Source organism: Culex quinquefasciatus, chromosome 2 (genome assembly GCF_015732765.1).
Source record: "Culex quinquefasciatus strain JHB chromosome 2, VPISU_Cqui_1.0_pri_paternal, whole genome shotgun sequence".
Classification (NCBI taxonomy): domain Eukaryota; kingdom Metazoa; phylum Arthropoda; class Insecta; order Diptera; family Culicidae; genus Culex; species Culex quinquefasciatus.
Window position 1 is genome coordinate 128,975,223 of NC_051862.1, and position 26,836 is coordinate 129,002,058.

General features: G+C 37.2%; 4 protein-coding genes and 1 long non-coding RNA gene across 5 annotated transcripts; 3 read left to right on the plus strand and 2 right to left on the minus strand.

Moving 5' to 3' along the window:
* Positions 1 to 6,594: 6,594 nt before the first annotated feature.
* On the minus strand, positions 6,595 to 7,026 carry LOC119766317 (vitelline membrane protein 15a-1-like). Its single transcript, XM_038250793.1, has one exon. The coding sequence runs from the start codon at positions 7,024 to 7,026 to the stop codon at positions 6,595 to 6,597; it is 432 nt and encodes a 143-aa protein (XP_038106721.1).
* A 2,563-nt stretch (positions 7,027 to 9,589) lies between these two features.
* Positions 9,590 to 15,118, plus strand: LOC119767206 (proline-rich extensin-like protein EPR1). Its single transcript, XM_038255252.1, has 2 exons — positions 9,590 to 10,405; positions 14,215 to 15,118. The coding sequence occupies exons 1-2, from the start codon at positions 9,860 to 9,862 to the stop codon at positions 15,040 to 15,042; spliced, it is 1,374 nt and encodes a 457-aa protein (XP_038111180.1). The 5' UTR covers positions 9,590 to 9,859; the 3' UTR covers positions 15,043 to 15,118.
* Positions 15,119 to 20,073: 4,955 nt separating this feature from the next.
* Positions 20,074 to 23,752, plus strand: LOC6031390. The gene is made up of 4 exons (XM_001842148.2): positions 20,074 to 20,477; positions 22,840 to 22,928; positions 22,990 to 23,196; positions 23,258 to 23,752. The coding sequence occupies exons 1-4, from the start codon at positions 20,419 to 20,421 to the stop codon at positions 23,638 to 23,640; spliced, it is 738 nt and encodes a 245-aa protein (XP_001842200.2). The 5' UTR covers positions 20,074 to 20,418; the 3' UTR covers positions 23,641 to 23,752.
* LOC6031389 lies at positions 20,501 to 22,076 on the minus strand. Its single transcript, XM_001842147.2, has 3 exons — positions 21,113 to 22,076; positions 20,921 to 21,057; positions 20,501 to 20,860 (listed from the first exon to the last, which is right to left on the minus strand). The coding sequence occupies exons 1-3, from the start codon at positions 21,861 to 21,863 to the stop codon at positions 20,561 to 20,563; spliced, it is 1,188 nt and encodes a 395-aa protein (XP_001842199.2). The 5' UTR covers positions 21,864 to 22,076; the 3' UTR covers positions 20,501 to 20,560.
* A 404-nt stretch (positions 23,753 to 24,156) lies between the features above and the next one.
* LOC6031391 lies at positions 24,157 to 24,672 on the plus strand. Its single transcript, XR_005277453.1, has 2 exons — positions 24,157 to 24,393; positions 24,453 to 24,672. It is a non-coding gene; the product is annotated as an uncharacterized LOC6031391 (long non-coding RNA).
* The last annotated feature ends 2,164 nt before the right edge of the window (positions 24,673 to 26,836 follow it).

The window sequence follows — 26,836 nt, forward strand, 5'->3', positions numbered from 1 at the left end:
CGGCCATGATCGATGACGACCAACTTTTTCAAAACTTTTTTTCGTAAAATCGCGATAACTCGTGATGTTTATAAGCAAACCCCTTATGTCTATATATCAAAATTTTTGTAATTGTCTGCTCTACAACTTTGTAGAACATTGTTACACTCTAAAAAATAACCCTGCAAAGTTAGAAAAAACACGAAATTTAAAAATGGAAAATTATGTTCTAAATGAAAAAATGACCCATCTGGGTCAATGTAGATTCGAAATAGTAGTTTATGCAACAAGTTACAAAAGAGGATTTTTTCAGCACGAGTCGTACATTTATCTAACGAGGTTCACCGAGTTGGATAAATACGAAGAGTGCTGAAAAAATCAAGTTTTGCAACGAGTTCCATACAACATTTTTTGCAATTCCAAAAAACACACACTGAGTGAAATTTTATGTCAAATTTTCATGTATTTTGTCAATAAATCGTTTAAATCAATTTTTTTTGAAAAGTGTTACTTTTCGAAACAAGTGCTGAAAAGTTCAACTTTTCAGCACCCAGTTGAGTGCTGAAAAGAAGAACTTTTCAGCATTTATTTTGAAAAGTGTTGCTATTCGATTCTGTTATTTTTGGTACAGAAAAGTTGGCTATTTCGTCGTTCAAGAATGACAGGAAAAGTGAGTAGTTTCACGACGGGATTGCAAAAACTATTTTTTCGATGATTCGGGCGTCCAATTTGACATAGAAGTCCTTTTAACACCATATTAGGATGCAAATCATTGAAAAACATGTCTTTATTACATGTTTAAAACTGTTTTTAGTTTTTCGTTTTTAATTTTTAGTTTTTAGTTTTTAGTTTTTAGTTTTTAGTTTTTAGTTTTTAGTTTTTAGTTTTTAGTTTTTAGTTTTTAGTTTTTAGTTTTTAGTTTTTAGTTTTTAGTTTTTAGTTTTTAGTTTTTAGTTTTTGATAGTCACAATAAATGTGAAAGTTCTCTGAGGTTTAGCAGATGATTGGTGCTTTGAGGCACCATGTGAGAGGAGCAGCTTCCAGCAGGTCGGAGCAGTGTGGCCAATGACAAACGGATCTGTGCGGCGTTGCAGTTGTCGGGCGGTGTGGTCGGGTTGCACCCGATTTCGATGCTGCGGCGGCGGATGTAGAACGGCGAGCAGTTTCCAGTCTTCAAGACCCGGGTGAGCTCGTTCCTTGATGACATTTCAAGCGCGCGCGCCCCCTGTGTGTGTGTGTGTGTATGTGTGTGTGTGACAGACAATTATCAGGAACTATAGATACTCTACTATTGCTTGAAATTCTACACAATTTAGGGTACTTTGCTATTCTTTTTTTTATTTTTTTATTTATTTATTTATTTTTGCAGTACAGACTGTTTCCATTATATTGATGCCTTCCAAAAATAATTTTCAGTCTAATTTAAAAATCGCTACAATGTTCAGGCCTATAAATGTAAATTGGTTAATGTGTGTATGAGAGTGTGTATGAGTTTATTTGTTCTTTTTTCTTGTTCATGTCTAGTCCAATAAATTTTTTTAAACCGCGTAAAATTTACAAAATCGGTCGATAAATCCAAATCATATCTTATTGAAAATAACCGTTATAGGGTCATTATTTAATAACTTAGTATACGCGTTCTTGATCATTTTGCTATCGTTTCGTTAGTTTGTCAACTGTACTAGTAGATTGTTACAATCCGAATAATGTGTTTAATTCTCACGGTGAAAAACTCATTTCTATAGAATCGTTTACCGAAAGGCACGCTGACATTTAGGATAGACCACTAACGCGCGTTTTTGATTTTTTTTGACTCGATTGTAAGCAGCGGAACCTCGCGGTTATTCTGCAACGTGTTTTTCGGAGCCCTTTTATTTGATATTTTATTTTTCATAAGTCCTTCTTTTATCTTCGTTGATTGGAAGGCACGTCGCCGGTTTAGTTGTTCTAATTTCATTACAATCGATTACGTGGTGTCCTATTTTCTTTTTATTGATAATCGTTTATCGTAATTATTCATCCCATCTGGCAGTTTTAGTATTAACTCATAAAACTATCGATCTCATGAAAAGTAAAGCGTCTTTTATTTACTATTTTGAAATTTGCTCGCGTTATCTAAATTGTAGTAACAGTAAAAATATACTGATAAGTCCAGCCCATAGCACTTATGCTCGGTTGGCACGCGTTCGATTAAAAACTTTCTAAATCATCACTAATTTATCTTTCCGCAGTCGGCTGCCTAAGATTTAAAAATTTCAACCGATAAACAAAATGCTCATGGTCACATCACTGCCACTCGTGAATCCTGACCTCATACCCATCTACTAACCCCTCAAAACTCATGTGATACTTTGTCGGAGAAGCAGTCGATTGGGCGGTCTCTATCACTCAAGTATCGGACTAACATTCCCATCCACTTCCCCGTGACTCTACCACTGGTCGTGGCCGGCGCCGGTATTGATCAGCATGATAGGGGCCTTTGAGAAGTTGCGAAGCGAGGAAAGATAGCACCCACTCATCTTCCACGGCTCGTGGATGTAACTTCTGGAGGTCCTGGTCAATAACGGAGTAGCAACTGCGGGTGGGCACCTATGCTTATGCTTATGCTTATGCTTATGCTTTAGTTTTTAGTTTTTAGTTTTTAGTTTTTAGTTTTTAGTTTTTAGTTTTTAGTTTTTAGTTTTTAGTTTTTAGTTTTTAGTTTTTAGTTTTTAGTTTTTAGTTTTTAGTTTTTAGTTTTTAGTTTTTAGTTTTTAGTTTTTAGTTTTTAGTTTTTAGTTTTTAGTTTTTAGTTTTTAGTTTTTAGTTTTTAGTTTTTAGTTTTTAGTTTTTAGTTTTAGTTTTTAGTTTTTAGTTTTTAGTTTTTAGTTTTAGTTTTTAGTTTTAGTTTTTAGTTTTTAGTTTTTAGTTTTTAGTTTTTAGTTTTAGTTTTAGTTTTTAGTTTTTAGTTTTTAGTTTTTAGTTTTTAGTTTTTAGTTTTTAGTTTTTAGTTTTAGTTTTAGTTTTTAGTTTTTAGTTTTAGTTTTAGTTTTTAGTTTTTAGTTTTTAGTTTTTAGTTTTTAGTTTTTAGTTTTAGTTTTTAGTTTTTAGTTTTTAGTTTTTAGTTTTTAGTTTTTAGTTTTTAGTTTTAGTTTTTAGTTTTTAGTTTTTAGTTTTTAGTTTTTAGTTTTTAGTTTTTAGTTTTAGTTTTTAGTTTTTAGTTTTTAGTTTTTAGTTTTAGTTTTTAGTTTTTAGTTTTTAGTTTTAGTTTTTAGTTTTAGTTTTTAGTTTTAGTTTTAGTTTTTAGTTTTTAGTTTTTAGTTTTAGTTTTTAGTTTTAGTTTTAGTTTTTAGTTTTTAGTTTTAGTTTTTAGTTTTTAGTTTTTAGTTTTTAGTTTTTAGTTTTAGTTTTTAGTTTTTAGTTTTAGTTTTTAGTTTTTAGTTTTTAGTTTTTAGTTTTTAGTTTTAGTTTTTAGTTTTTAGTTTTTAGTTTTTAGTTTTAGTTTTTAGTTTTAGTTTTTAGTTTTAGTTTTTAGTTTTTAGTTTTTAGTTTTTAGTTTTTAGTTTTTAGTTTTTAGTTTTTAGTTTTAGTTTTTAGTTTTAGTTTTTAGTTTTTAGTTTTTAGTTTTTAGTTTTTAGTTTTTAGTTTTTAGTTTTTAGTTTTTAGTTTTTAGTTTTTAGTTTTAGTTTTTAGTTTTAGTTTTTAGTTTTAGTTTTTAGTTTTTAGTTTTTAGTTTTTAGTTTTTAGTTTTAGTTTTTAGTTTTTAGTTTTAGTTTTTAGTTTTTAGTTTTTAGTTTTTAGTTTTTAGTTTTTAGTTTTAGTTTTTAGTTTTTAGTTTTTAGTTTTTAGTTTTTAGTTTTTAGTTTTTAGTTTTTAGTTTTTAGTTTTTAGTTTTTAGTTTTTAGTTTTTAGTTTTTAGTTTTTAGTTTTTAGTTTTTAGTTTTTAGTTTTTAGTTTTTAGTTTTTAGTTTTTAGTTTTTAGTTTTTAGTTTTTAGTTTTTAGTTTTTAGTTTTAGTTTTTAGTTTCAAACCAAGCTAAGCTAACCGCTATAGTAACACTGGCTTCAGGGAATGTTTTGCCAAGTTCTTGACACTGAAACCTTTCCTAGTACGTCAATGTGAAGGTTTAATGACCTCTAACTTCTATGACTCTACAACTGCAGTGCTCGAGTTAACCTATATAATAAAAGCAGACTGGCTACGGTTCAACTCATTTCTTAAGTTAATCAAGTTACAAGTCATGAACGCTGTCGATCTTCTCGCTATGGTTGTTATCGTTCTTGGAACGACCGAATCTCACCCAGCAACAAAACGTCGTCATCTTGAGGATTTCGCCGATTTTGTTCAACCCGGTCCCACCTTGGAGTTCACCTACCCTGCATTGGCTCCGGCCAGTATTTGCGGCCACAATCTGTTGATCGATTGCCAGTACCATGATCAGGGAATTCCGTGCAAAATTCATCACCTAGCAAGTAATAAGATCTGTGGATGCTTCGACGTAGGTTCTGGACTGCAAGGGACTGCAATTGAATTTAAGGACGAAAAGGTGGCGATGAAACCTCATGATTTCAGTCATTATCCAGCGAAAAGGCATCGAGAAGCATCACAAATGAATAGTTTTTAAGTTGTAATGTAGCTGTAAATTAAAATAAATGAAACTATTCATCTTCAGTTCACATTTCCTCACTTGTGTTCTTAGCAAAAAAAGAATCGTCCTTGATTAGTATGCATTGCCTGCTGCTCAGCAGTATAGTTGAAAGCTTTTCCCAGGATGTTTGTGTTTGATGATGGTGACAGCAAGCTGGTTGATGGTGCATCCTCAGCCCTGGGGACACCTAATGAAGAGGAAAAATCTCGTCCAATTCTTTTGCGCTTCCTCCGGAAAAGCCATTTGCTAGCACCTGATGGCACTTGGTACGTGTCTTTGCATACATTTACGTGGGGTTTTTAGTGGGTAAATTTTGCCACATGCTGACTGAAAAAAAGCTTGCATTTTCGAGTGTGCTGATGATGTAATTTTTGTCATTTAAGGATTTTTTTAATGCTAATTGAAAATTGCGTTATAAGTTGTATATCAAAACCAAATTGAACCTGTCAATCTTCAGTACCACGAAAACAAGCTACAACACCTGCTGCGAGAAGTGGCAGCGACGTCCCCGATCTGGGTCATCGCTGCCACACCTGCTACAGACCGCGAGGTGTTTTGGGTAGCTCGCCGTACCGCGAAGTCTTGCAATGGTCAGCAGGAAATACTCAAGTCACCTCATGTTACCGCGGCTGTGGTGATCGTATAAAACGAATCAGTTTCCAATGACCAGCCACGGTTGAGTTTGCGACGGCGGACAGGTCCGGGTCAGTCACCCAATCTGAAAGGCAAAATGAAGACCCTTGCAATCGAGCTAGTGGCCACGTTGGCAATTGCAGCGATCGCTGAAGTCACGGCGTATTCAGTGAAATACCCAAATTATGGGGATTTGGTTCAGCCGGGTCCGGCCGTGGAGTACACGTATCCGATCAAACCTCCGGTAGGCGCCTGCCCCCAGAATCTGCTGGTAAGCTGTAACGAGCACTACGAGAGCGTCCCCTGCGAAGGAGGTCACGGTCAGGGTGCCCACCAGGAATCCTACGATGGACCCGGCTACTACCAGCCACCACCACCACCTCCGCCAGGATACGGAGTAGGTCCTCAGTACGGAGATGGCGAAGACGGAGACTACGAAGACGACGAGTACGGAGTGAACTCGGAAAAGAGTCGCGCAATGGGTGGTCGCAACAAGTGGATGAAGAAGTTCTACAAGCTGAAGAGCAAACGTGGCAAGCATCGTGGCCACCGGCGACGTGAGGGATCGGAACTGGAGGATATGTCGATGGAGGATGAGGAAATGTGATTGAATTTTATTTGAAAGTTCTTGAATTAGTTATAATATGTAATCGATGTGTTCAATATAATCTCATTCACAATTTAATTTGGCTTTCAAATAAAACAATAATATCACAAATTCCTTTCGAACTTAATGGTTTATTTTTTGCCACTTAAAATTGATCTCGAAGCCGATAATTTGTTTTCAAAACATGTGAATTTTGTTTGAAATTTATATTTGTTAGATAAGTCACACTTAAACGTCTTTACTGCATCGTATTTTTCAAAAATTAACAACAAAATATTTTATTATAAAATTAAATGTTTTTTTTTTATTTCTGTAATTTTTCAATATGAAATCATTACCTGTCCAAGCACTATCAAAAAATATTTAAACAAAAACTTTCAATTTGCAATCCTTGATGTGGTTTTCTCTGCCAACACCCACGAAATCGGACAAAGTTGCCCAATCCCTCTTCGATTTGTGTGAAACACTGTTCTAAAGGGTAGTTTTGTTCGATGATCATGAATCCGTGATCCATTATTCGATATCTCGTGAGATGGAGGCGGCACGAACCCTTTCATTTTTGATCATTCGAAAAATGCAGTCTGAAATGGTAATGATTTGGAAATTTGGTGTCAAAGGGACGCTTATGTAAAACTTTTCAACCGGTAAAATGGCGTAATCAAAAAAATATCAAAAAGTCTTGTGGTAAAACAATTTTATTTTGTACAAGAATATGTTACAATTGCATAACTATCATAGCTTTAACAACCTATTGCATCATCGCCATTGGCATCTCCTCATCCATCGCCATCTGTTCGCCCATTTCGCTGGCATCTCGGTGATGACCATAATGATGACCATGGTGACCATGGTGATGCTTGTGATGCTTCTTCTTGTGCCACTTCTTGTGTCGGTACTGATCGTCATGTCCCGACGCGGCCGGCACCTCCTGATGATATGCTCCTCCTGCTCCGTGGCCTCCTCCAGCATGACCATGACTGCAAGGAATCACCGTATGGTGCGGATTACAGCTGATCAACAGGTTGTGACCACACTTGGCCGCCGGAGGAACCGCCGGGTAGGTGTACTCCACAGCCGGTCCCGGTTGGACCACGCCGCCACCACCGTGTCCGTAAGGTTCCGGTCGGGCCATTGCCACTCCGACCGTAACGGCCAACGATACCAAGATGAAAGCTCTCATTGTTGAAGCAAACTTTGATGACCTCAAACTGATGCCTTCTTGGAACTAGGATTCCGGCTTATATACTGATGTTAAACTGTTTGAATTCAACATCAGTCCTGGATTGCACAACTCTACGTGGTTCCTGTCTGATTCATCGTGTTTAGAAGAAAAAATGAAATCATGTTGTCCAGTTGCCACCGAAAAAAAAATGTTTATTTTGCACGCACTATTGGGTTTCATAACAGTTTAGACTCAGAACGTGTCTTCAGCTAAAATGTTTAAATTTAAACACGAAAAGCTTTTGGTGACTTTTTGCTGACCTATGTGGGCCAGCTATTCGATGAATAAATATTTTGCAAACGAGTGGTGCACCCGTGCATTTTGATGCATCACATTCTTCCAAAAACTGACGAAGCTTGAAATGCACAGTATGCGTTTCCACAGCACCGCGAAATGAATATGATGTTGTTCTTTTAACACATGCATCCTTCAAAGGCAACCAATGTTTAAAAATAACTCTTCAACACTGGAAGGCCCATTTTTTAAGAATCTTTTCTCCCTGCTCAGGAAACAACTTTTGTCTTTGATTTTGACTTAATAATTTTAAACATGTAACAAAATTCACCAAATTCCATCTTCGAGACTCAGAGAACTATGTAGATTAATTTCGAATTGACCCCTGAAACATTCTTCAAAATAAATCTGTAGTATTCGACCCCTGAACCAAGACCATGAAGACCATGAACATCAAAATTGGACTGTTTCAAAAAGAATTATTTCAAAATCGAGTCCATGATGCAAACATTTTGGAAAAAGAAAGCAATAATTTCCACTATTAATGCGTACACTAAACAATAACACAAAATGATAAAAAAAAAGATTACGTCGGAGCTTTTTTTTTTCAGCAAAGGCATAATTGATGAACAGTACACACCAAAGTTTTTTTTAGCTAAAATTCAGCAATTTTCATCAACTGAAATTTTAGTAAACGATTCAGTAATTCAGATTTAGCTAAATTAGGTTTTACGCCGTGACGTCATTTGACAGCTCGTGTGCACTGTTTACATGGTCTTCGTCGATTGTCGACGAATTTTCCCGAACAAAATCGACTGTGCTAAGTCCACACAGAAAAAAAAGTTGAATTTTGGAATGTTGAAAATTTGGTAGGTTGAATATTACCTCTTTATTTGTGTAATATTACATAAAATATGTGTAAAAATGTGAACCTGAGGAATATTCATCAAAAACTGATGAAAATTCATCATTTTCTGGGGTGAAATTTATCATTTATTTTGCCACAAAATCTGTCACCATTTCCTGATGAATATTACCATCATTTTTTTTTCTGTGCATGTAAACTCCTTCTAACCTCCAAATCGAGTCGGCGTAAAACCTGTAAACTGAGATTTGACACTTTGATCATAGAATAGAGATAGATATCTCTATTCTATGCAGGTATGCAGTTACTGATTTTTCAGCAATGTTTTTGTTCATAGCCAAATTTTAGCAAAAGTGATAATTACTGAATCACATTCAGTTATTTATTTATTTATTTATTTATTGTATTGAAATGGCAATCCATAATTTGCTGTGTATGGTGACAAGCAAAATTGTTTTTTTTTGAAAATGTCAAGAGATACTTAAAAATTGCATTATCTCAATTTGGCGCTTACGTCACATAGTTATATAGCAACAGTAAAGGTGAATGTATCTTGATAATTATGAATTTTATGTAAACTTAAATGCAAAAATGAAAAACATAAAAAAACAACCTCAAGATACCTCCTGATTCGATTCTTTAAGTATAAATAAATAAACCTCAACCGATTTCACTCAAAGTACTTTTTTGCCTAAGGAATTGAATCAAGGGGTATCTTGATGTCGATTTTTTTATTGTCATCTTAATGGACAGTGTTGTGATTATTATTTTTTGTACATTCATTCTACATTCTCCAACATTCACCTTAACTGTCGCTATACGACTAAGTGATGTAAGCACCAAATTTAGATATTGACATTTTTGAGATCCACAAGTGCGTGCACTGTTTGAGAAAAATATAAAAAAATATTTTGTAAAATACGCTTCAGTCGACTAAGTTCAAGTCGTTTCAAAGCAGATTTTTCCATTAAAAACATTTTTGGGATGATGAGTTGCTTTAACAACGTCCTGTCCTGCTAAGAAATGTTCACACGAAAGTATTGAAAGAAAACTAGGTCATAAACCCATTTTCCACACAACTCTTCAAAGTGCAACAGTTATGAAATGCAAGACTAAATGCAACCAATGAGTGCAGCATTCCACGCCTTCAAAACAAAGTTGTAAGAGACCTGCTCCGAAACCAACTGTTGATATCTCACTTCCGGTCCCCCTGGCAGATTGATTCCCATGGCCCCGAAACACAACTACCGCTTCGAGTGGGGAGTTGTGTTCCCACGCAAACCAACCCACTGCCTAAAATCTTGGAACTCGATCCACGGACTCGCCAAACGGTAGCGGTATGGCAACGGTGCGGTAAAACAAAACTTGCACTATTGGCAAAATGTGTCCACCGTCCGTCGATGGGCCCTGCTGAGGAACTGGTCGAGTGGTCATTCAATCGATTCGGAGTGCCCAGTCAAGACCGGGTGTTGATGAGCGTCGCCGCGTTTTTGAACTCGATTCACGTGATCAGTTCATAATTTTTGTGTTGTGAGAACCTGGTGACCCAAATTTGTGGGAGTGGTTTTCCGGTGAAATTGTTGGACCAAGTTTTGAGAAGATTTTTGACTGTTCAAAACATTCAAAGGTGTGAGCTATGTAAATTGGTTATATAAGAAAGCACGTTTAGCAGTTTAAAGATTAGTAGTGATCATGAAGGTGATATCGGTGATTGTCAGTTTTTTGCTGATCGCGAGTGAGGCACGGATCGTCGAGTTTTGGCAACCTCGCGGGGATCGTTACAGTGAAGAATCGTTGACGGACAGTTACGGTTCGCCGTTCGTCAGTAGCCACGAGGACATTTACGAGGACAGTGATGTTACCGAAAGGAAACGAAGCCTTCGTACAAGTTACTATGAACCAAATTATGGATATTCCAAAGCTGCCAACAAGTGGAAACCGGTCGATCAAAGTGCAACGAAGCCAAAAGTGAAGTCCAAATATTCCAACAACAGAAACAGTGCAAAGTATACGGCGTACGGAAAGCCACAGCAAAAACCCTGGAAAGGATTCAGCTTTGGAAGTGGACAACAGTATCGACAGCCGAAACCGGTACCAGCTCCAGTGTACGGAAACCGCAAGAAGGATCACCGATCGGCGCAGGTGTTGTACGAAGAGGGATATCAAGGACCTCCGGCACCACCACCACCACCTTCGCAACACTACACGGCACAAGCGCCCCTTGTGCCGTTCTATCACGTGAGTTAATTTTCTAAGTTCAAGTAACATATCTCTGAAAATTTTGTGTCAAATAAAGTTTATTTTTTACTGGCAGAAATATTTGAGGTTATTTGATTATTTTGACAACATTTTTCACATTTTGAAATTTGTTTGTTGGAAATTTAACGTAAATTTCATGTGAATTTGTTTAACAAGCTACAAAACAAAATTAAATAATTATGACGATAGATGAAATCATTTAAATATAAAAAGAATGAGTCTTCTTATCTACTAATAGTTTCTGTCCAAATGACCATTTAAAATTGTATTGTTCTGGCGAACATTTTTAGTTATTTTTGTACAGAGAACTTTGTTTTGCTTGTTTTCTTGTTCTTATTTTGCTAAAATATTTAGTACTTTATAAGCATTCATCATGTTATATTTGCTTTTTTGCATTTTTGTTTAAGGACAAGGCGTTGTTCTAAACATTTTCTTTATTTTGTGTTTATCAGTGAATACCTGAAACAAACATAAACTAAACATAATAAATGTGATTTAAAATTCTTAAAATGAGAGAGACCTCATAAAAACAGAAAAATAAAAAATCCTTAAAAGATGGACATTTGAGGGCAAAGTTAAAAAAAAAAATTATACACAGAACCAAAAATATGACCAAAAGACAATTCTCAGGGAAGATTCAGATTCAGCCGGTGAATTTACACGAAAAAACATAAAATTGGTCAATTATCTAATATCCTTGGATTGGTCGCATTCATTTTACCTTGAAATGGAAACCAAATTAAAACATTCGAGTTTGAACAAAACACCCCTGAGATTTTTTTAGCGTTTGAAGTGCTAGATCTCCTTTTTTAAATGCAACCTGGTGCATAAGATTTGGCATGCACTTTTTCAAGAAATTTAAGTTAAGAAATTTACATCTATTTTATCTATAAATTGCTGTAACTTTTGAACCTCGAGTCCAAATTTACTTGTTAAAACATTTTTTATGGGGCTCTAAAAGTGCCCAAACATCACTTTTCACTTAAATTAAACCTTGAATTGCTACACCCAAAATTCCGAGTCGAGAGAATCGTTCCCTCAAAATTTATTGTGGGCTCACCGCCAAAATTGAGAGAATAATTCTACCAACTCACACCACCACAACAAATGTGTTCAATCGTTAATTGATACAATAAATCTCCAACAACTTAGACACTAAGTTGTGGTGGCCGAGGCAGTTAAGTCATTGGGTTAGTATGTCAAAGGTCTATGGTTCAATTCCCCTAGTCGCCACTTTTGTTTTTTGTTTTGACGGATGATTTTTTTTTTTGTAAATTCTCCTCGAGAGAATAATTATTTTACCCATCTCAAGCTGTGTTCTCTGTGTCCGTAAATGGTACCACTATTGTCTCGTCTCGACGCCATTATTCTCTCGGACTAGCGCTGCCCAGTTTTGGGTGTAGGTTAAAAAACTGAGATTAAAGATTTTAAAAAGATTTTTCCGATGCTTTCTATAACTTGATCGTAGAAGGCGTAGATTGTGAGATGAAATTTTAGTGTTTTTGACAAAGTTGCTTTCATAGGCAAGCTCAAGAACTTTCTAGTACACAAAAAAAAACCCAGAAATATTTCTAGGAAGTTAGATTTTCAAAATCACTCTAATTTTCAATCAAATCAAAAGTTGCTTTTCTCATTTGCAAGAACTCTTCTGGATTTTCCTCACAATTTATATAAATCATATTCAGCAACCAAACCAAGAAATTTTAATTTATTCAGGCGTCACTTCTCATTCTTTCGGAGAGTTTCTTTCTACAGATTTCGGGACACAAAATTTGAAGGTTCGAAAACGTCAAAATGTTTAAAAAGGCTAAAATTCAATTTAATTTCAAAATTCAATTTAATTTCAAAATTAAAAATGTATCTGAAAGGGCTTAAAAAATGCAACAAAATGCAGGGAGAAGCATCCCAATTGGTTAAATCTAAAGTTAGTTATTGGTTTTTTAGTGAAAAATTAGCATAATTTTCAAACTCAAATAAAAAAGTGTTCCATCCAGATATCAACTCGTTTCGACCTGCAGCTTGTAGGGGACGTCTGGGACTACCACCTGAGACTGAGAACGCTTTGGGTAAGGCAAAGGGGATGCTCGGGGGATCCCTTTGATCAAATTTTCCGGTGATGATTTCATCATATTCGTGTTTCTGAGACAATTCCACAATAGCAGAAAATAGTTTTGGTTCCGGTAGCCAAAGTTATAACCTTTTTAAAAATTTTGACGTTTTTGAACCTTCAAACTTTGTGTCCCGATTTGTCCCACTTGCCGTTGACCTAGAGTGCTTATATTTTGGTTTTATATGTACAAACAATCTCTGAAAATTTCAGGCAGATTGGTGAGGTCCAAATGACGTCCCATACAAAGAGGTATGGTTAAAATTGATGAAAATAACCATTTTTATGCTTATTTCTTTTGTGAAATTGTCACAGAAACACGAATATGATGAAATTATCACCGGAAAATCAAGGTCCTTCGAGCAAAAATCTACAAACAAAAAAATCACTAAAAGTAAAAGTGTCTTTTAAATATGTTAAACTGCCTTACCTAAAGCGTTCTCAGTCACAGGTGGTAGTCCCAGATGTCCCCTACAAGCTGCAGGGCGACGAGTTGATATCTGGATGAAACACTTTTTTATTTTTGTTTGAAAATTATGCTATTTTTTCACTAAAATTCCAATAACTCCCTTTAGATTTTACCAAGTGGGATGCTTCTCCCTGCATTTTGTTGCATTTATTAAGCCCTTTAAGATGCATTTTAAATTTTGAAATTAAATTGAATTTTGCCAAAGTTATAGCCTTTTTAAAATTTTTGACGTTGCTTTGCTCGTGGACTCGCTCTTAAATAATGATGTAAAACAATTCTTAAAAATCTTCATAGTGTATTCAAGCAAGATATGTTGAGTATATTTTTGTAAAGTTTAATGAAGCAATATATTTTGAGTATATTTATGTAAAGTGAATTATTCTACAGTTACTTGCTTGATTTTTAATGTGTACATTGGTATTTGCTACACAGAATAAAAAAACAATTCTCAAAATCGTGAATTGTGTTCATGAATTTAAGAACCACGAGGGAATTTATACACGATTTCGGGAATCGACTTTTTCCGTGTAAGCTAAACAACATTTACAATTTAAAAAAATGTCATAAAAACAATTTAGCTGCTGCAATTTTAAAGTTAAATAATTAACTACTTTTGAATTTTAACTAGAATCCCTTACTTCAAGGTTGATTTGTACCACTGTTCTTTAGAACTCAAATGAGCCCCTGAATCTGTACAAACTTAATATACAACAAGGAAACTTTGACTACATCAGTGTGTTGTTCTCCAATCAAATTTCATTAAAAGTCTGAAATAAGTTTGACTGATTTTTGGGCTAGATAGATGGTTTCTTTATCTTAATCTTTACTTGTTTTCTGAATCCACAGTAACAGTTGTTTTGTTTTTTCGATAACAGATACCTTGTAACCAATGTACTATGCACGTTAAGTTTCACTTGTCGATTTTGGTAGCATTCGCTTGGCCTAGAGAAAATCACAAGTTCAGACAAATCAACATTCATTTACCGTTACCGAGAAAATCAGCTCAAAGCATGCAAAAACATCAATCATGGGAACTGCCTTTTGATGATTGAAGCTCATTCAACGAATTATTGTTGCATGAATCTCCACACTTAAATGTATTTCTCGGAACCGTCACATGATTAATATAAATAAACCACTCGTAATAAGCACAGAACAAATACCCAGAATAATTTGTTTTCAATAGATTAATTTACTCGCTTTATCTTCCAGGAACTTCAACCCAAACCCTCCTGCGGCAACAGAATCGTAATCGGATGCACACCAAAAGTCACCCAAGTACCGTGTGGATACGGTGCACACCTTCAAACCTACCAGCAGCCTTCCTACTACCACCAGAGTGACGTCGTTGGATCTCCCGAACCAGCACCCTTCCCGGTTGAGCCTCAATATCTACCGGACCAACCCCAACCCCACGGTTACAACCCACTGGAATCACCACTACCACCTCCACCATCTCCAAACTCCGGCTTCTCCTACCAACCCACTCATGAAGTTCCTCCACCCTCGCACCAACTTCCGATCGCCCCCGCTGGATACAGCTTCAACCAACCCCCGCCCCACGAACTAATGACCAAACAGCCCTTCCAGCCCAGCAAACACGTGTCCAGCTTCTTCCAGCCGAAAACCACCGCCAAGCCGTCCTCCACGTACGCCTCACCCTACCAACCCACCTACAAAGCCCCCTCGGAACCGTCCGGCTTCCCGCTCCGATCTCCCCCCTCCTTCTCACACCCCGTCAAAGAACCGACCAACGAAACGCCCCATCCGGCGCCCCACATCTCGGCCTTCCCCTCAACGCAACCCCCCACAACGTCCTCGACCTCGTCCACCACGATGGCCCCCCGGCGATTGCCGACGGTTCCAGCCGACCGGGACCAGAACTACCGGGTTGTGATCGAAGACGACGTGGCCGCCGCAGCCGGGAACAAGGAGTCATCCGGCGATGAAGAACCGAGCTCGACCGTTCAGCCTCCGACGCCGACCACGCACGGTCACGAGGAGGGGCATGCGACGACACAGGCCCCGCCGTCGGCATGAGGGCAAAGGGTGGTGAGGCCGATGATGGAGGAGGGAAGACCAACCAACAACTACACTTTTGTTTTAATTTATTTTTTGCCGAAATGAGGAAATCAATAAAAATTGCGGCGTGTGTAAATTGAAGTGTTTTTTTCATTGCTGTTTATGTGGTTGAGTTATCTGAAATTCAATACTTTACAAACATTTAGGTTTATTAATGAGTTCAAATGCTTCACCATTGTGGGTCTCGTGGCGCAGGGGTAGCGGCTTCGGCTGCCGATTCCGATGATGCTATGAGACGCGGGTTCGATTCCCACCTTATCCACTGAGCTTCTATCGGATGGTGAAGTAAAACGTCGGTCCCGGTTTCTCCTGTCTCGTCAGAGGCGCTGGAGCAGAAATCCCACGTTAGAGGAAGGCCATGCCCCGGGGGGCGTAGTGCCAATAGTTTCGTTGCTTCACCAGCGAAAAACATTGAAGACTAGCTTCCAGCAGCTCAAATTTGGCATTTTGTTCTGTGATTGAATGAAATCAAAACCTTTTGAACGTTGTTCTGAATTGAACTAATATTCTCGCTAAGCTTTCTTTGAGCATGTTGACTTGCCAAAAAAAACATTTTAGAATGCTGCTGATTAAATATAAACACTCGTCATAAATTGCGGAATCACTATAGTAGTTTATGCAATCAAATCAAAAAGATTATTTTTCTGCACGATTCGTACAGTTACAAGGTTCATCGAGCTGTAGAACTAGTCTATCCTCATTTCAAAAAGTTATGCCACGGTTTAGTACCGAGGGGATGCAAAACCGATGCGTGGATACCTGAAGCACAGAGCTTATGGGATTTTGGTTGGTTTTGGGAGACATTGGCTAAAACCGAATGAAAAATCATACTAACATCAAAAAATTGTAGTGTTTTGGAATCGGGATGATGGCAGCAATCCATTGTGATTACGTTATACGTATTTTTCCTGGATTTTTAAAATGCAATTTTTTACTCTAAAAAAAACCTTAAAATATTTGTAATTGGAATGATCTTGTTTTTTGTCATACATTTCGAATGTCACACATATTTTTTTTGAAATACTGAATTTTTTTTACAAAACAACGTATTTTCGAAAAAAAATACTCAAAATTGACTAAGCTTTTTTCATACATTTCGCATTTTCAAAATACAGGACTAATACGCAGCAAAACCGGGGCATGACTGTACTTTTCGATTCAGCGCTTTCAATAGAAATTAAGTGATAGATAGCTCAATAGCAAAAGGATCTCAATACAAAAAAAGTTTTTTAAATAGTAAAAATCAGCAAATTAGATGTAGTTAATATAGAGCGCGTAATCTGCCAAACATACGAGAATTTCCCCTATTTTTCTTTCAAGGGTGTATCTCATCATTGATTGATTTAACTATAAATCTTTCAAAATATTTGTTCAGTAATGATGCAAAATTGCCCTTCATATTTTTTTCTGGAAAATTCAATGGAAACTGACAGTACAATACTTTTAACAATTATTTTTGATAAATTCTTCTAACCATTATTTGTGTGTACTTTTTGATATCATAACATAGATGAGCAGTTCTCTAGGATTTCGGTCATTCGTTTTTCTTTGTAATTTTTAATCCGGCTGAAACTTTTTTGGTGTCTTCGGTATGCCCAAAGAAGCCATTTTGCATCATTAGTTTCCCAAGTAACATTTTTTTTTCCAGGAGTTCTACAAGAACTCTTCAAGATAGCTACAGCATAGCAGTGGTGGATAAAACTCTCGTGGTAGGATAAAACTCTCTTCAAGTACTCTTCCAAACTCCTCAAGAAGTTTTGAAGAGAAATTTATCCTACCACGGTCCAAACTGCTATGCTGTAGCTATCTTGAAGAGCTCTTGTAGAACTCCTGGAAAAAATGTATATATTGTCCATATAATTTTCCATACAAATTTGGCAGCTGCTACAAAAATGATGTATGAAAATAAAAAAATCTGTATCTTTTGAAGGAATTTTTTGATCGATTTGGTGTCTTCGGCAAAGTTGTAGGTATGGATACGGACTACACTGGAAAAAAATGATACACAGTAAAAAAAAAATTGGTGATTTTTATTTAACTTTTTATCACCAAAACTTGATTTGCAAAAAAACGCTATTTTTTATATTTTTTATTTTTTGATATGTTTTAGAAGACATAAAATGTCAACTTTTCAGAAATTTCCAGGTTGTGCAAAAAATCATTGAGTGAGTTATGAATTTTTGAATCAATACTGATTTTTCAAAAAATCGAAATATTGAAAAAAAATTCAACTTCATTTTTCGATGTAAAATCAAATTTGCAATCAAAATAGTAGTTTATGCAACAAGTTGCAAAAAAAAGGATTTTTCAGCACGAGTCGTACATCTAACCAACGAGGTTCACCGAGTTGGATAAATACGAAGAGTGCTGAAAAAATCAAGTTTTGCAACGAGTTCCATACAACATTTTTTGCAATTCCAAAAAACACACACTGAGTGAAATTTTATGCCAAATTTTCATGTATTTTGTCAATAAATCGTTTAATTCAAAAAAATGTTGAAAAGTTCAACTTTTCGAAACAAGGGTTGAAAAGTTCAACTTTTCAGCACCCATTTGAGTGCTGAAAAGTAGAACTTTTCAGCATTTATTTTGAAAAGTGTTGCTATTCGATTCTGTTATTTTTGGTTCAGAAAAGTAGGCTATTTCGTCGTTCAAGAATGACAGAAAAAGTAAATAGTTTCACGACGGAATTGCAAAAAGTACTTTAGAGAAATTTTGATAAAGTGCACCGTTTTCAAATTAAATCCATTTTTTGGTGACTTTTTTGAAAATAGTCGCAGTTTTTCATTTTTTAAAATTAGTGCACATGTTTGCACACTTATAGAAAAAATATTTTTTTTTTAAACTGAGAAAATTCTCTATATTTTGATTCTTAGGACTTTGTTGATACGACCTTTAGTTGCTGAGATCCTGCAATGCAAAGGTTTAAAAACAGGAAAATTGATATTTTCTAAGTCTCATCCAAACAACCCACCATTTTTCAATTTCGATATCTCAGCAACTAATGGTCCGATTTTCAATGTTAAAATAAGAAACATTTGTGAAATTTTCCGATCTTTTCGAAAACAATATTTTCAAAATTTTCAAATCAAGACAAACATTTCAAAAGGGCCAAACATTCAATATCACGCCCTTTTAAAATGTTAGTCTTGATTTGAAAATTTTGAAAATATTGTTTTCGAAAAGATCGGAAAATTTCACAAATGTTTCATATTTAAACATTGAAAATCGGACCATTAGTTGCTGAGATATCGAAATTGAAAAAAGATGGGTTGTTTGGTTGAGACTTAGAAAACATCAATTTTCCTGTTTTTAAACCATTGCATTGCAATATCTCAGCAACCAAAGGTCGTATCAACGAAGTCTGAAGAAGTAAAATATAAAGAATTTTCTCAGCTTTTCAAAAATATTTTTTTTCAAAGTGTGCAAACATGTGCACTAACTTTAAAAAATGAAAAATTGTGACTTTTTTTTTAAAAAGTCACCTAAATATGGATTTAACTTGAAAACGGTGCACTTTATCAAAATTTCTTCAAAGTACTTTTTGATTGCAAATTTGTTTTTATGTACATCGAAAAATGAAGTTGAAAAATTTTTGCGACCAATATTTCGATTTTTTGAAAAAAATCAGTATTGATTCAAAAATTCATAACTCGCTCAATGATTTTTTGCACAACCTGGAAATTTCTGAAAAATTGGCATTTTATGGCCTCTAAAACATATCAAAAAATAAAAAAAATTAAAAATAGTGTTTTTTTTTTTGCAAACCAAGTTTTAGTGATAAAAAGTTAAATAGAAAATCACCAATTTTTTTTTTACTCTGTATCATTTTTTTCAGTGTAGTCCATATCCATACCTACAACTTTGCCAAAGACACCAAGTCGATCGAAAAATTCCTTCAAAAGATACAGATTTTTGAATTTCCATGCATCATTATTGTATGGACAGCTGCCAAATTTGTATGGAAAATTATATGGACAAACTAATGATGCAAAATGGCTTCTTTGGGCATACCGAAGGCACCAAAAAAGTTTCAGTCGGATTAAAAAATAGAAAAATTAAAAATTGAAGAAAAAAAAGACCGATTTCTTAGAGAATTAGTCAGATGAAACATTAAAAAAATCTTGCAATAAATCGATGCCCCTGTGCTCTCTTATTTAACTAGAAAGAAAAACCAGCATGCTCACAACCACGGACATCCAACTGTTTGTTTTTTTTACTATTTTCTTCAACTTGAGGATGACCATAACCTGCATCTTTTGGCAAATTGTATCTACTGCAAATTATTCTAAGAGTGATTTCTCAAGAAACTGTATGATTTTTTTCTTGCAATATAAGGGCAATTGCAACTGCCCTCCACCCATTTCAAAATTTTACAAAAATTATTGATTTTTTTATTGAAAACTCATGAAGAAACTACAACATATCACTTTTCTAGAGCAAGTCAAACTGGTGAGCTCGCCATGATCGCAAAAACTTTTCTCTTCGAAAAAAATTCAAAGACAGTTTTAAAAACTCTGCCATATTTCGTTACTCTACTTAAAACAATTAACATGTTATTTTAAGGTAAATTTAATGTACTTTTTGAATCTTTATTAGCCGAGAAGGGTCATTTTTTATTTAAAACTATATTTTCATTTTAAAATTTCGTGTTTCGTTTCGTTGCAGAGTTATTTTTTACAGTGTAACAATGTTCTACAAAGTTGTAGAGCAGACAATTTCACAAATTTTGATATGTTAACATAACGGATTTGCCATCACGAGTTATCACGGTATAATGAAAAAAAAAAATCTTGAGAGTCTTCATTCCAAATTTCCAAAATAAGTTTCTGTAATTTGATTTTTTTCAATTTGATTGTAACCTCATTAAAAACAATAATCGCAACATTGATGCATTTCTGAAGAAAAAAGAACCAATCTTAGTCTACAGCCTATAAAAGAGCATCGCAATCTAATCACTAGTTTTAGTCTTAATCTAGACAATCGTGATGCAATTCTCATCAGTGAAAGTTGCGCTTTTGGCTCTCGTGCTACTGCTCTTTAATCACAATACAAGTCTGGCGAGTAGTTCCTCGTTCCTTGCCAGTGGAGTCATCAAGATTTCCATTTCTCGGCCAATAACAGTTCCTCCCACCACGTGCCCTAATGGAACGCTGTTTCACAAGAAACGCTGTCGGATTGTGTTTTAGAAATGCACTAAAATTATCTTTTTTTGGAAGAATAGTTTCAAATTAAATCCAAGTAATCGTTTAACCCTGTTTAGAAAACATTTCAAAATTCGATGTTTCAAAATTTAAATATCTAGTACAGTGAAACTCCAATAAACAATGGTCAATGTCATCACGGTGGTGGCGCCAGCTGTTCCAGCGAATGAAACTCTCCGGACGCAAACAGCAAGTACACTTTCTATCACACATTTTATTTTTAATTTCGAAACACCTTAACATCTACAACTTCCCCTCGCGCTCAACCCCGCTCACGGATGCAAGCATCCGCAGGTGCACCCGCTCTTGTGGCAACACTCGGCGCACTGGCCACAGGTCCGGCACACCGGAACAGACTTTTTCTGGCAGGCGGCGCACTGCGGGAACCGTAGCTCGTTCATGTTCTGCTTCTCCCAGTTGTACGGGTTGTACACGGAGGGATTCTGGAGACCCTGCTGGTGATGATGGTGGTGGTGGTGGTGCCGGATGTGGCCATGGTCGGGGTCGTGTTGGGATGTGAGGTCACGTTTGGTCAACCGGTAGCCTTTCAGAGGTTTGCTCTGATGAGAAGACTGTTGGTCGAAGTTGTTAGGTTAGAGGAATTGGTACGCAGATGATCGTCGTTATCTTACCACTGGTCTTTTCTCATCCTTGATGTAGGGAATGATGGGAACCTTGTTCAGGATGATCGTCTCTGGAGTTCCATCGGCATGTCGCTGCTTACGCTCCAAGGTTTTGGTACCGGCATCGGACTCTGTCGGGTCAAGGTCTGCAAGAAGAGCTGTTAGATTGGTCAGAAGTACTCTGAAGATCACTTCACTTACCTTCATCTTCACTTTCTGAATCTTTAGAAATCTCAACCAAGGGTTCCTCGTCCATAATGATGTAGCTGCTTGGTTCGTACCCCATGGGAACGCTTGCTGGTTGTGCCTCAGTGGTTGAAATAACCCGAGCTTCCTTCGATCGTGTCTTGATCTCCTGCACTGGCTTAGACTCCAAGCGAGTCTCCTCAGGTTTACCCTCAGTATCAACCTCTATAATTTCGATCTCCCCAACGTCGTCTTCCACACTTTGCTCGGTCTGCTCAGTGCCAGCAGTCTCGTTTCGACTAGCATCTGTTGCATCCTCGTGACTGTCTACGGTGAACCCGTCCGTGAACAGAACTTCTTCCACAACTCCCTCCGCCAGTTCCACCAACTCCTCATCACTGTCATCGTCACGAACGATCTCCACCAGCACTGCCTGCGGAGACGCCACCTCCTTGCCACTCTTCTTGATCGCACTGATCAGTCGACCTTCCTTATCCTCCTGAACCACCTCTTCCGACACCTTTTCAACGACGCTCGCTCCAACTTCACCATCACCACCGTCAGCATCCTCAAACGATTCGACCACCTCAATCTCCACTCGTGACTCGTGCTGGCCGTGAACCGCTCCCGTTGAACTCTTCTCCTTAACCTCCTTACTACTACCAGCTCCTCTAACTGGTCTCGTGTTGGCGTTGATCAGCACGATCGACACCAGCATCACCGCTATCAGCAGAACCGTTCCGACGAGTGCACGCATGATGATCATCACTTTTGGGACATCCGGACGCGAAACTCTCACACTCTCTAGACGGACGGCTGCGGACAGACAGTTGGGCGGCACGCCCGAATCGACGGATTTTATGGCATTCTGAAGGGTCGTACGTGATGTCGGTAAGGGGATGTTTGTCAAACAGAATTCCCGCAGACAAAAACTGTGGTCGTTTGCAACGACGGCAGCGTGGTGATACGAAGTACCGAGCCAAGGGTTATGTTACCTTGACCCTGGACATGGGTGCAGCACTGTCAATGTGGTAAACAAAGCTGCGTTGTTTGGAGTAACCAGTTTACGTTCTGTGATCTCATTCTAAACAACTTGGGTGTCAAGAGGGTAACGGATATAATCAAATGTTTCAATCATTATTTTAATCGCTGAAATGTTCACTACTCACTGATCTACCAATCAATTGAAACGAATTGCATTCTTAAATTATAATCCAGGAGTTACTGTTTTGAATCCCGCGGTAAACACTTGACCAGTAAAAACCCAACATGTTTTGGATTTGAATGCTTCCGGTTTGCAAAGTGAAGAAGGTTAGATGCACCATCTAGTATAATGTGATCCATCAGCCTGACCAATCCTTCCTTTAAGGGAGGCAAAACTAGCTGTAATTTTGATCGCTGGCCACTTTTGAGTCACACAACTTCCGGTCATCCCCAAGCTGCCCCCAGTATGGCCACTCCGGATGTTTCCAGATACCGGTTCCCATGAGGCAATTTCTTAGGAATACACAAAATGGTCAAGTAACACTTCAAACTTCTTGAAATAATTAGATGTGTTGAATGACGGACGAATGAAATAAGTTGATATTTGGCGTGAGAGTCATATACCAGAACCATTCAAAATTCCATGTGAGCATGTACTGCTCTTTGAATAAAATCTTGTTTCTAGTAGTACATGGTCCAAACAGGCAAGATAGAAATTGTTGAAGGTTAATGTTAGGCCCTCTTAATCCCACTTTCAGACAATCTGTTCTTGAGACCGTCGGTCATCGGAGAGTCACTCGAAGTCAAGCAACTGCCCTCTTGCAATGTCTGGAGTACGTTACTGAAAGTAAATGAAATTATTTTTCAATTCAGTTTCAAGTCTACATGAAATTTTCCATAACTCTTAGATGTTTCCTTCTTCGGACTATTCCTGTCCACCGGCCAGATGGACCAAGTTGACCAAATCTACCGCAAAATCAAATCCGGCGACTCCGAGCTGATGGACTACCTCGTTGATACCAGCGCACCCCGAGAGTGTGCCATTGCGATGCACCGGTTCTTCCGGACGTACAAGATAACCATCCTGCCAAAGCGAGCTCTCAGTTTGTTGAGTGGTGAGTTGTATGCGGAAATCCCACCCCGTGATGACGAACGAACTCCCCCCTTATCTCACAGCCCGCAACGACGGCATCCCTCGCCGGTTGGTCGCTCTGGACGTCCTCAACCTGATACACCACGAGTCCTCGTCCGGCATGAGACTACAACTAGCGACGGCGTACCTTCGGATGATGCAGCAGCTGACCCTGCGTGGCTATCTGACGCCCAACGAAATCCGCATCGTCATCAGTCCGTACGTGGCCGCTCCGGTGCTGTTGCCCGGCCCGAACACGATGCGGGACATTGCCACCAAGTCGGCCACGCTGTTGGAGCTGTTTTTGAACGTTGACCTGCTGGATGATCCAGAGCGGCTCTCGGAAGAACTTGGCAGGGAGTCGGCCAGATTGCAGCGACGACGGCAGTGTCGACGGTGTGGAGTGGTGACTTCAGAACAGCGGTGACCTTGTAATAAATGTTTATAATGGGGGTTTGCGTGAAGTATTTAGCACGTGTTTGTTCCTGGTTGTGGAATGACGGTTTATGGTGGCCTAATTAACGCATCAAGTCAAATCAAAAGCGTCGTAAACTTCAATTTTTGAATGGTTTATTCACTACAATGTTCAACCTACCATCGCAATCTTGAAATTGTTTGAATCGTTTGCATTTTTTTCCGTACATTGTTTTTTTTTTTTCAATAGTACCCTTTATTGACGACTTCAAATTTTGGATAACAATGATATTATCATTATCGTCTAACCAGCAATCATATCGTTATCCAAAAGAAGTCAGGGACACATACTTGAAGACCAAGCGTTGTTTTACAACAGTAACAGGTCGACTCACTAAGCACAGGTAAACATCCCCACAAACGACCCAACTCAAGGTAAGCTTTCTCCGCGCAAAATGCAACGACGATTTTATTGGGCCGACAACAGTCATGAAACTGATAAGCGACGCCAATTGTCCCCCCTGAGTCACCACCCCCGACGAGTGTGTCTTGAAGAGATAGTGGGAAGGGTTAATGGTTCTTAAAAGGAAGAAAATAAAATACCTCAGCACTTGATTCATTCAATCGTTGGTATCCCGCGAGCTTAAACCATCCGAGGAATCGTTCCTAATTTTGTCGCAAAATGTTACACAAATTGTGTTGTGGAAGCAAAAGTTACAGCATGGAGTCCGGATCAGTTGGCAGGGATAGTGTCGCTCAGGAATCGGTAAACCTAGATTGCAGTGTGGTTAATCTTTCGAAATTTAACTCTTATGTGTATCGTAGAGTACCGGATCAGTATCCACCGTAACAGTTCAACCTGGATTCAAAAATATTAACACGGAAAGTGCACCAACGAGTACAGAAAATGGAAGTTAATTTGCGTAATTTTTAAGTGAAAATATAAACAATCGAATCTTTATTGCATGATTTAGTATGCTACAATGTGAAAAGTTTTATTTTTTTAATCCTGTGTAAAATAAATGTTTGGAAAAAGTGACAAGAAACCTCGTCTTGTTATACGTTTTCAGAAAGGTATTTGAAAGACCTTTCCAATTATCCAAAAAGATTGAAGTTCTTACAACCCTTTCAAATGTGAGTACACCCACAGGAATACAATATCTCAAAATCTGCCACAGTGGATTTGCCACAAAAAATGTTACCTTTTATGACAGATTTTGTAGCAAGCGGAGATAACAATTTTTCCCGTGTGTAAACATGTCAGCGATCTGCAGTCCTCACCAATACTCATATCTTCTGACCTATCTTCGAGTAATTAATCAGAAAGAAGAATATATTTGAGCGCTATTCTTCTCATTCCATCAAGTGGTCCATGGCCCGGTGATAGCGAGTCAGATCAGCAACCTAAACAGCCATCGGCAATTTAGATAACAATCGTTAACGGGAGAGGATCTCAGATATATCGATGTAAATGATATCCATCCCATCATTCAACCCGTAATTAGTTGGATAATAAAGACCTTTCAGACGAGCTTAAAACATCGAAGATCTGGTACCCCTATCAGAAGTTATTAGCACTTAACTACCCATGATCGCATAAATGTCCGATATGCGAAAACAGCAAGCTGAGAACAACGCAAGGCAAGTTTGTCCTACGCATTAGGCTACGTTGTTAGTTTTCACTAAAAATGTCCTCCTGATTTTTAGAAAAAAAAGTACTGGAAAGCACACGATTTTGAACCAAACTACTTCAATAACTCAAAAGCGATGAAAATGCATATGGAACATTTATGCGATCAGGGGCAGTTCAGTGCTTTTTTTTACACTTTTTGGAGGCCGGATGTCAGATATATCGATAAAAATTATGTGACCCGAATGTAAGTACTTCGAAGATCTGATAACCCTATCAAAAGTTATGAACACTTAAGTGATATTTTAGTACTTGTCAGAGGCCGGATCTCAGACATTTTTGCGAAAAATATGTCCGGATCAATCTTGCAATACATTGTTGGATGCGTATTTGCTGGTTGTATAACGTCAAGATTCGAATTCCCGGACGCCTCGAAACCCGGACACCTCATCTTGTTTTATCAATTATTTGGATATAAGTTCGCATTATGAATGTCAAAACTGTGTTAATTCCCACATCAACTTTCATTTAAAGTTTGTTTGAACGCTGTAGTTAATGCCTAAATAATTAAATAAAATAAAACAAAAAGTTTACAAAAACATGTGAAACATTTCACTGAAATATTTCTTTGGCGTCCTAAGCACCAAAAAGGCAAAGCAAAAATGTATGGTTTGGATTTCCTTATATTCTAGCAAATTTGTGTATAAAATATCGATTGTTTTGATATTAACAGCTTATTTGAGACCTAAAGAATGCCCTTCACTAACATTTCATATCAAACTTGTGCGATTCATACGCAAAATCGAGTGTCCGGAATTCGAAGCAAAAGTGTCCGGATTTCGTATCAGCTTATATCAGTGTCCGGGATTCGAAGCATTTTAATATTAAAATTCTGAAGAAATTTTTTTAGAAAAGACATATTTAAAACATAAATTAAAACAGATTGTTTGTACTACATCCTGATGATACTTCTACATTTCCAACTTATTACATGATTTTTTGCCAGTTATAACAAAAATGAAATGCTACTAAGTGTCCGGATTTCGAATCATTACGTAATGTTCAAACAGCCCTTGAAAATGTCAGGCAAATTGGCGAGATTGATGCGAGATGACCCAACTAAACTTACAAAGACGAAATGTAAACAAACCGTCCATTCTACAACCACCAGTTGATGTTTTCATTAGGAACGAGCATGATGCAATGTTTTATTACAGTTCATCTTTGCTCACTTATAATATGTATACCGTAAAACGGGGTGACTTTGATAGCCGGGGTGACTTTGCTAGGTTTGAGATTTTTCCGCAAAATGAAGAGTACAAATTAAATACGTACGGAATGGTTTGGAATCATTATGACCGTGATAAGGAAGTGTTTAAAAAAACTCTAATAAGAAGTTTTCATAAAATTTTGAAAAGTTTTAAAAGTGAGTTAACTATAACTAAGAAAAAGTTGATAAATGGCATTATTATAATATTCTGAAAGTGTCATGATTTTTCATGATTTCTAATCGGAAAATGGAATGCATTTACGGATTCTTTGGACATTTTTCCACAAGGAGAAGGTAAAATAAGTTTGT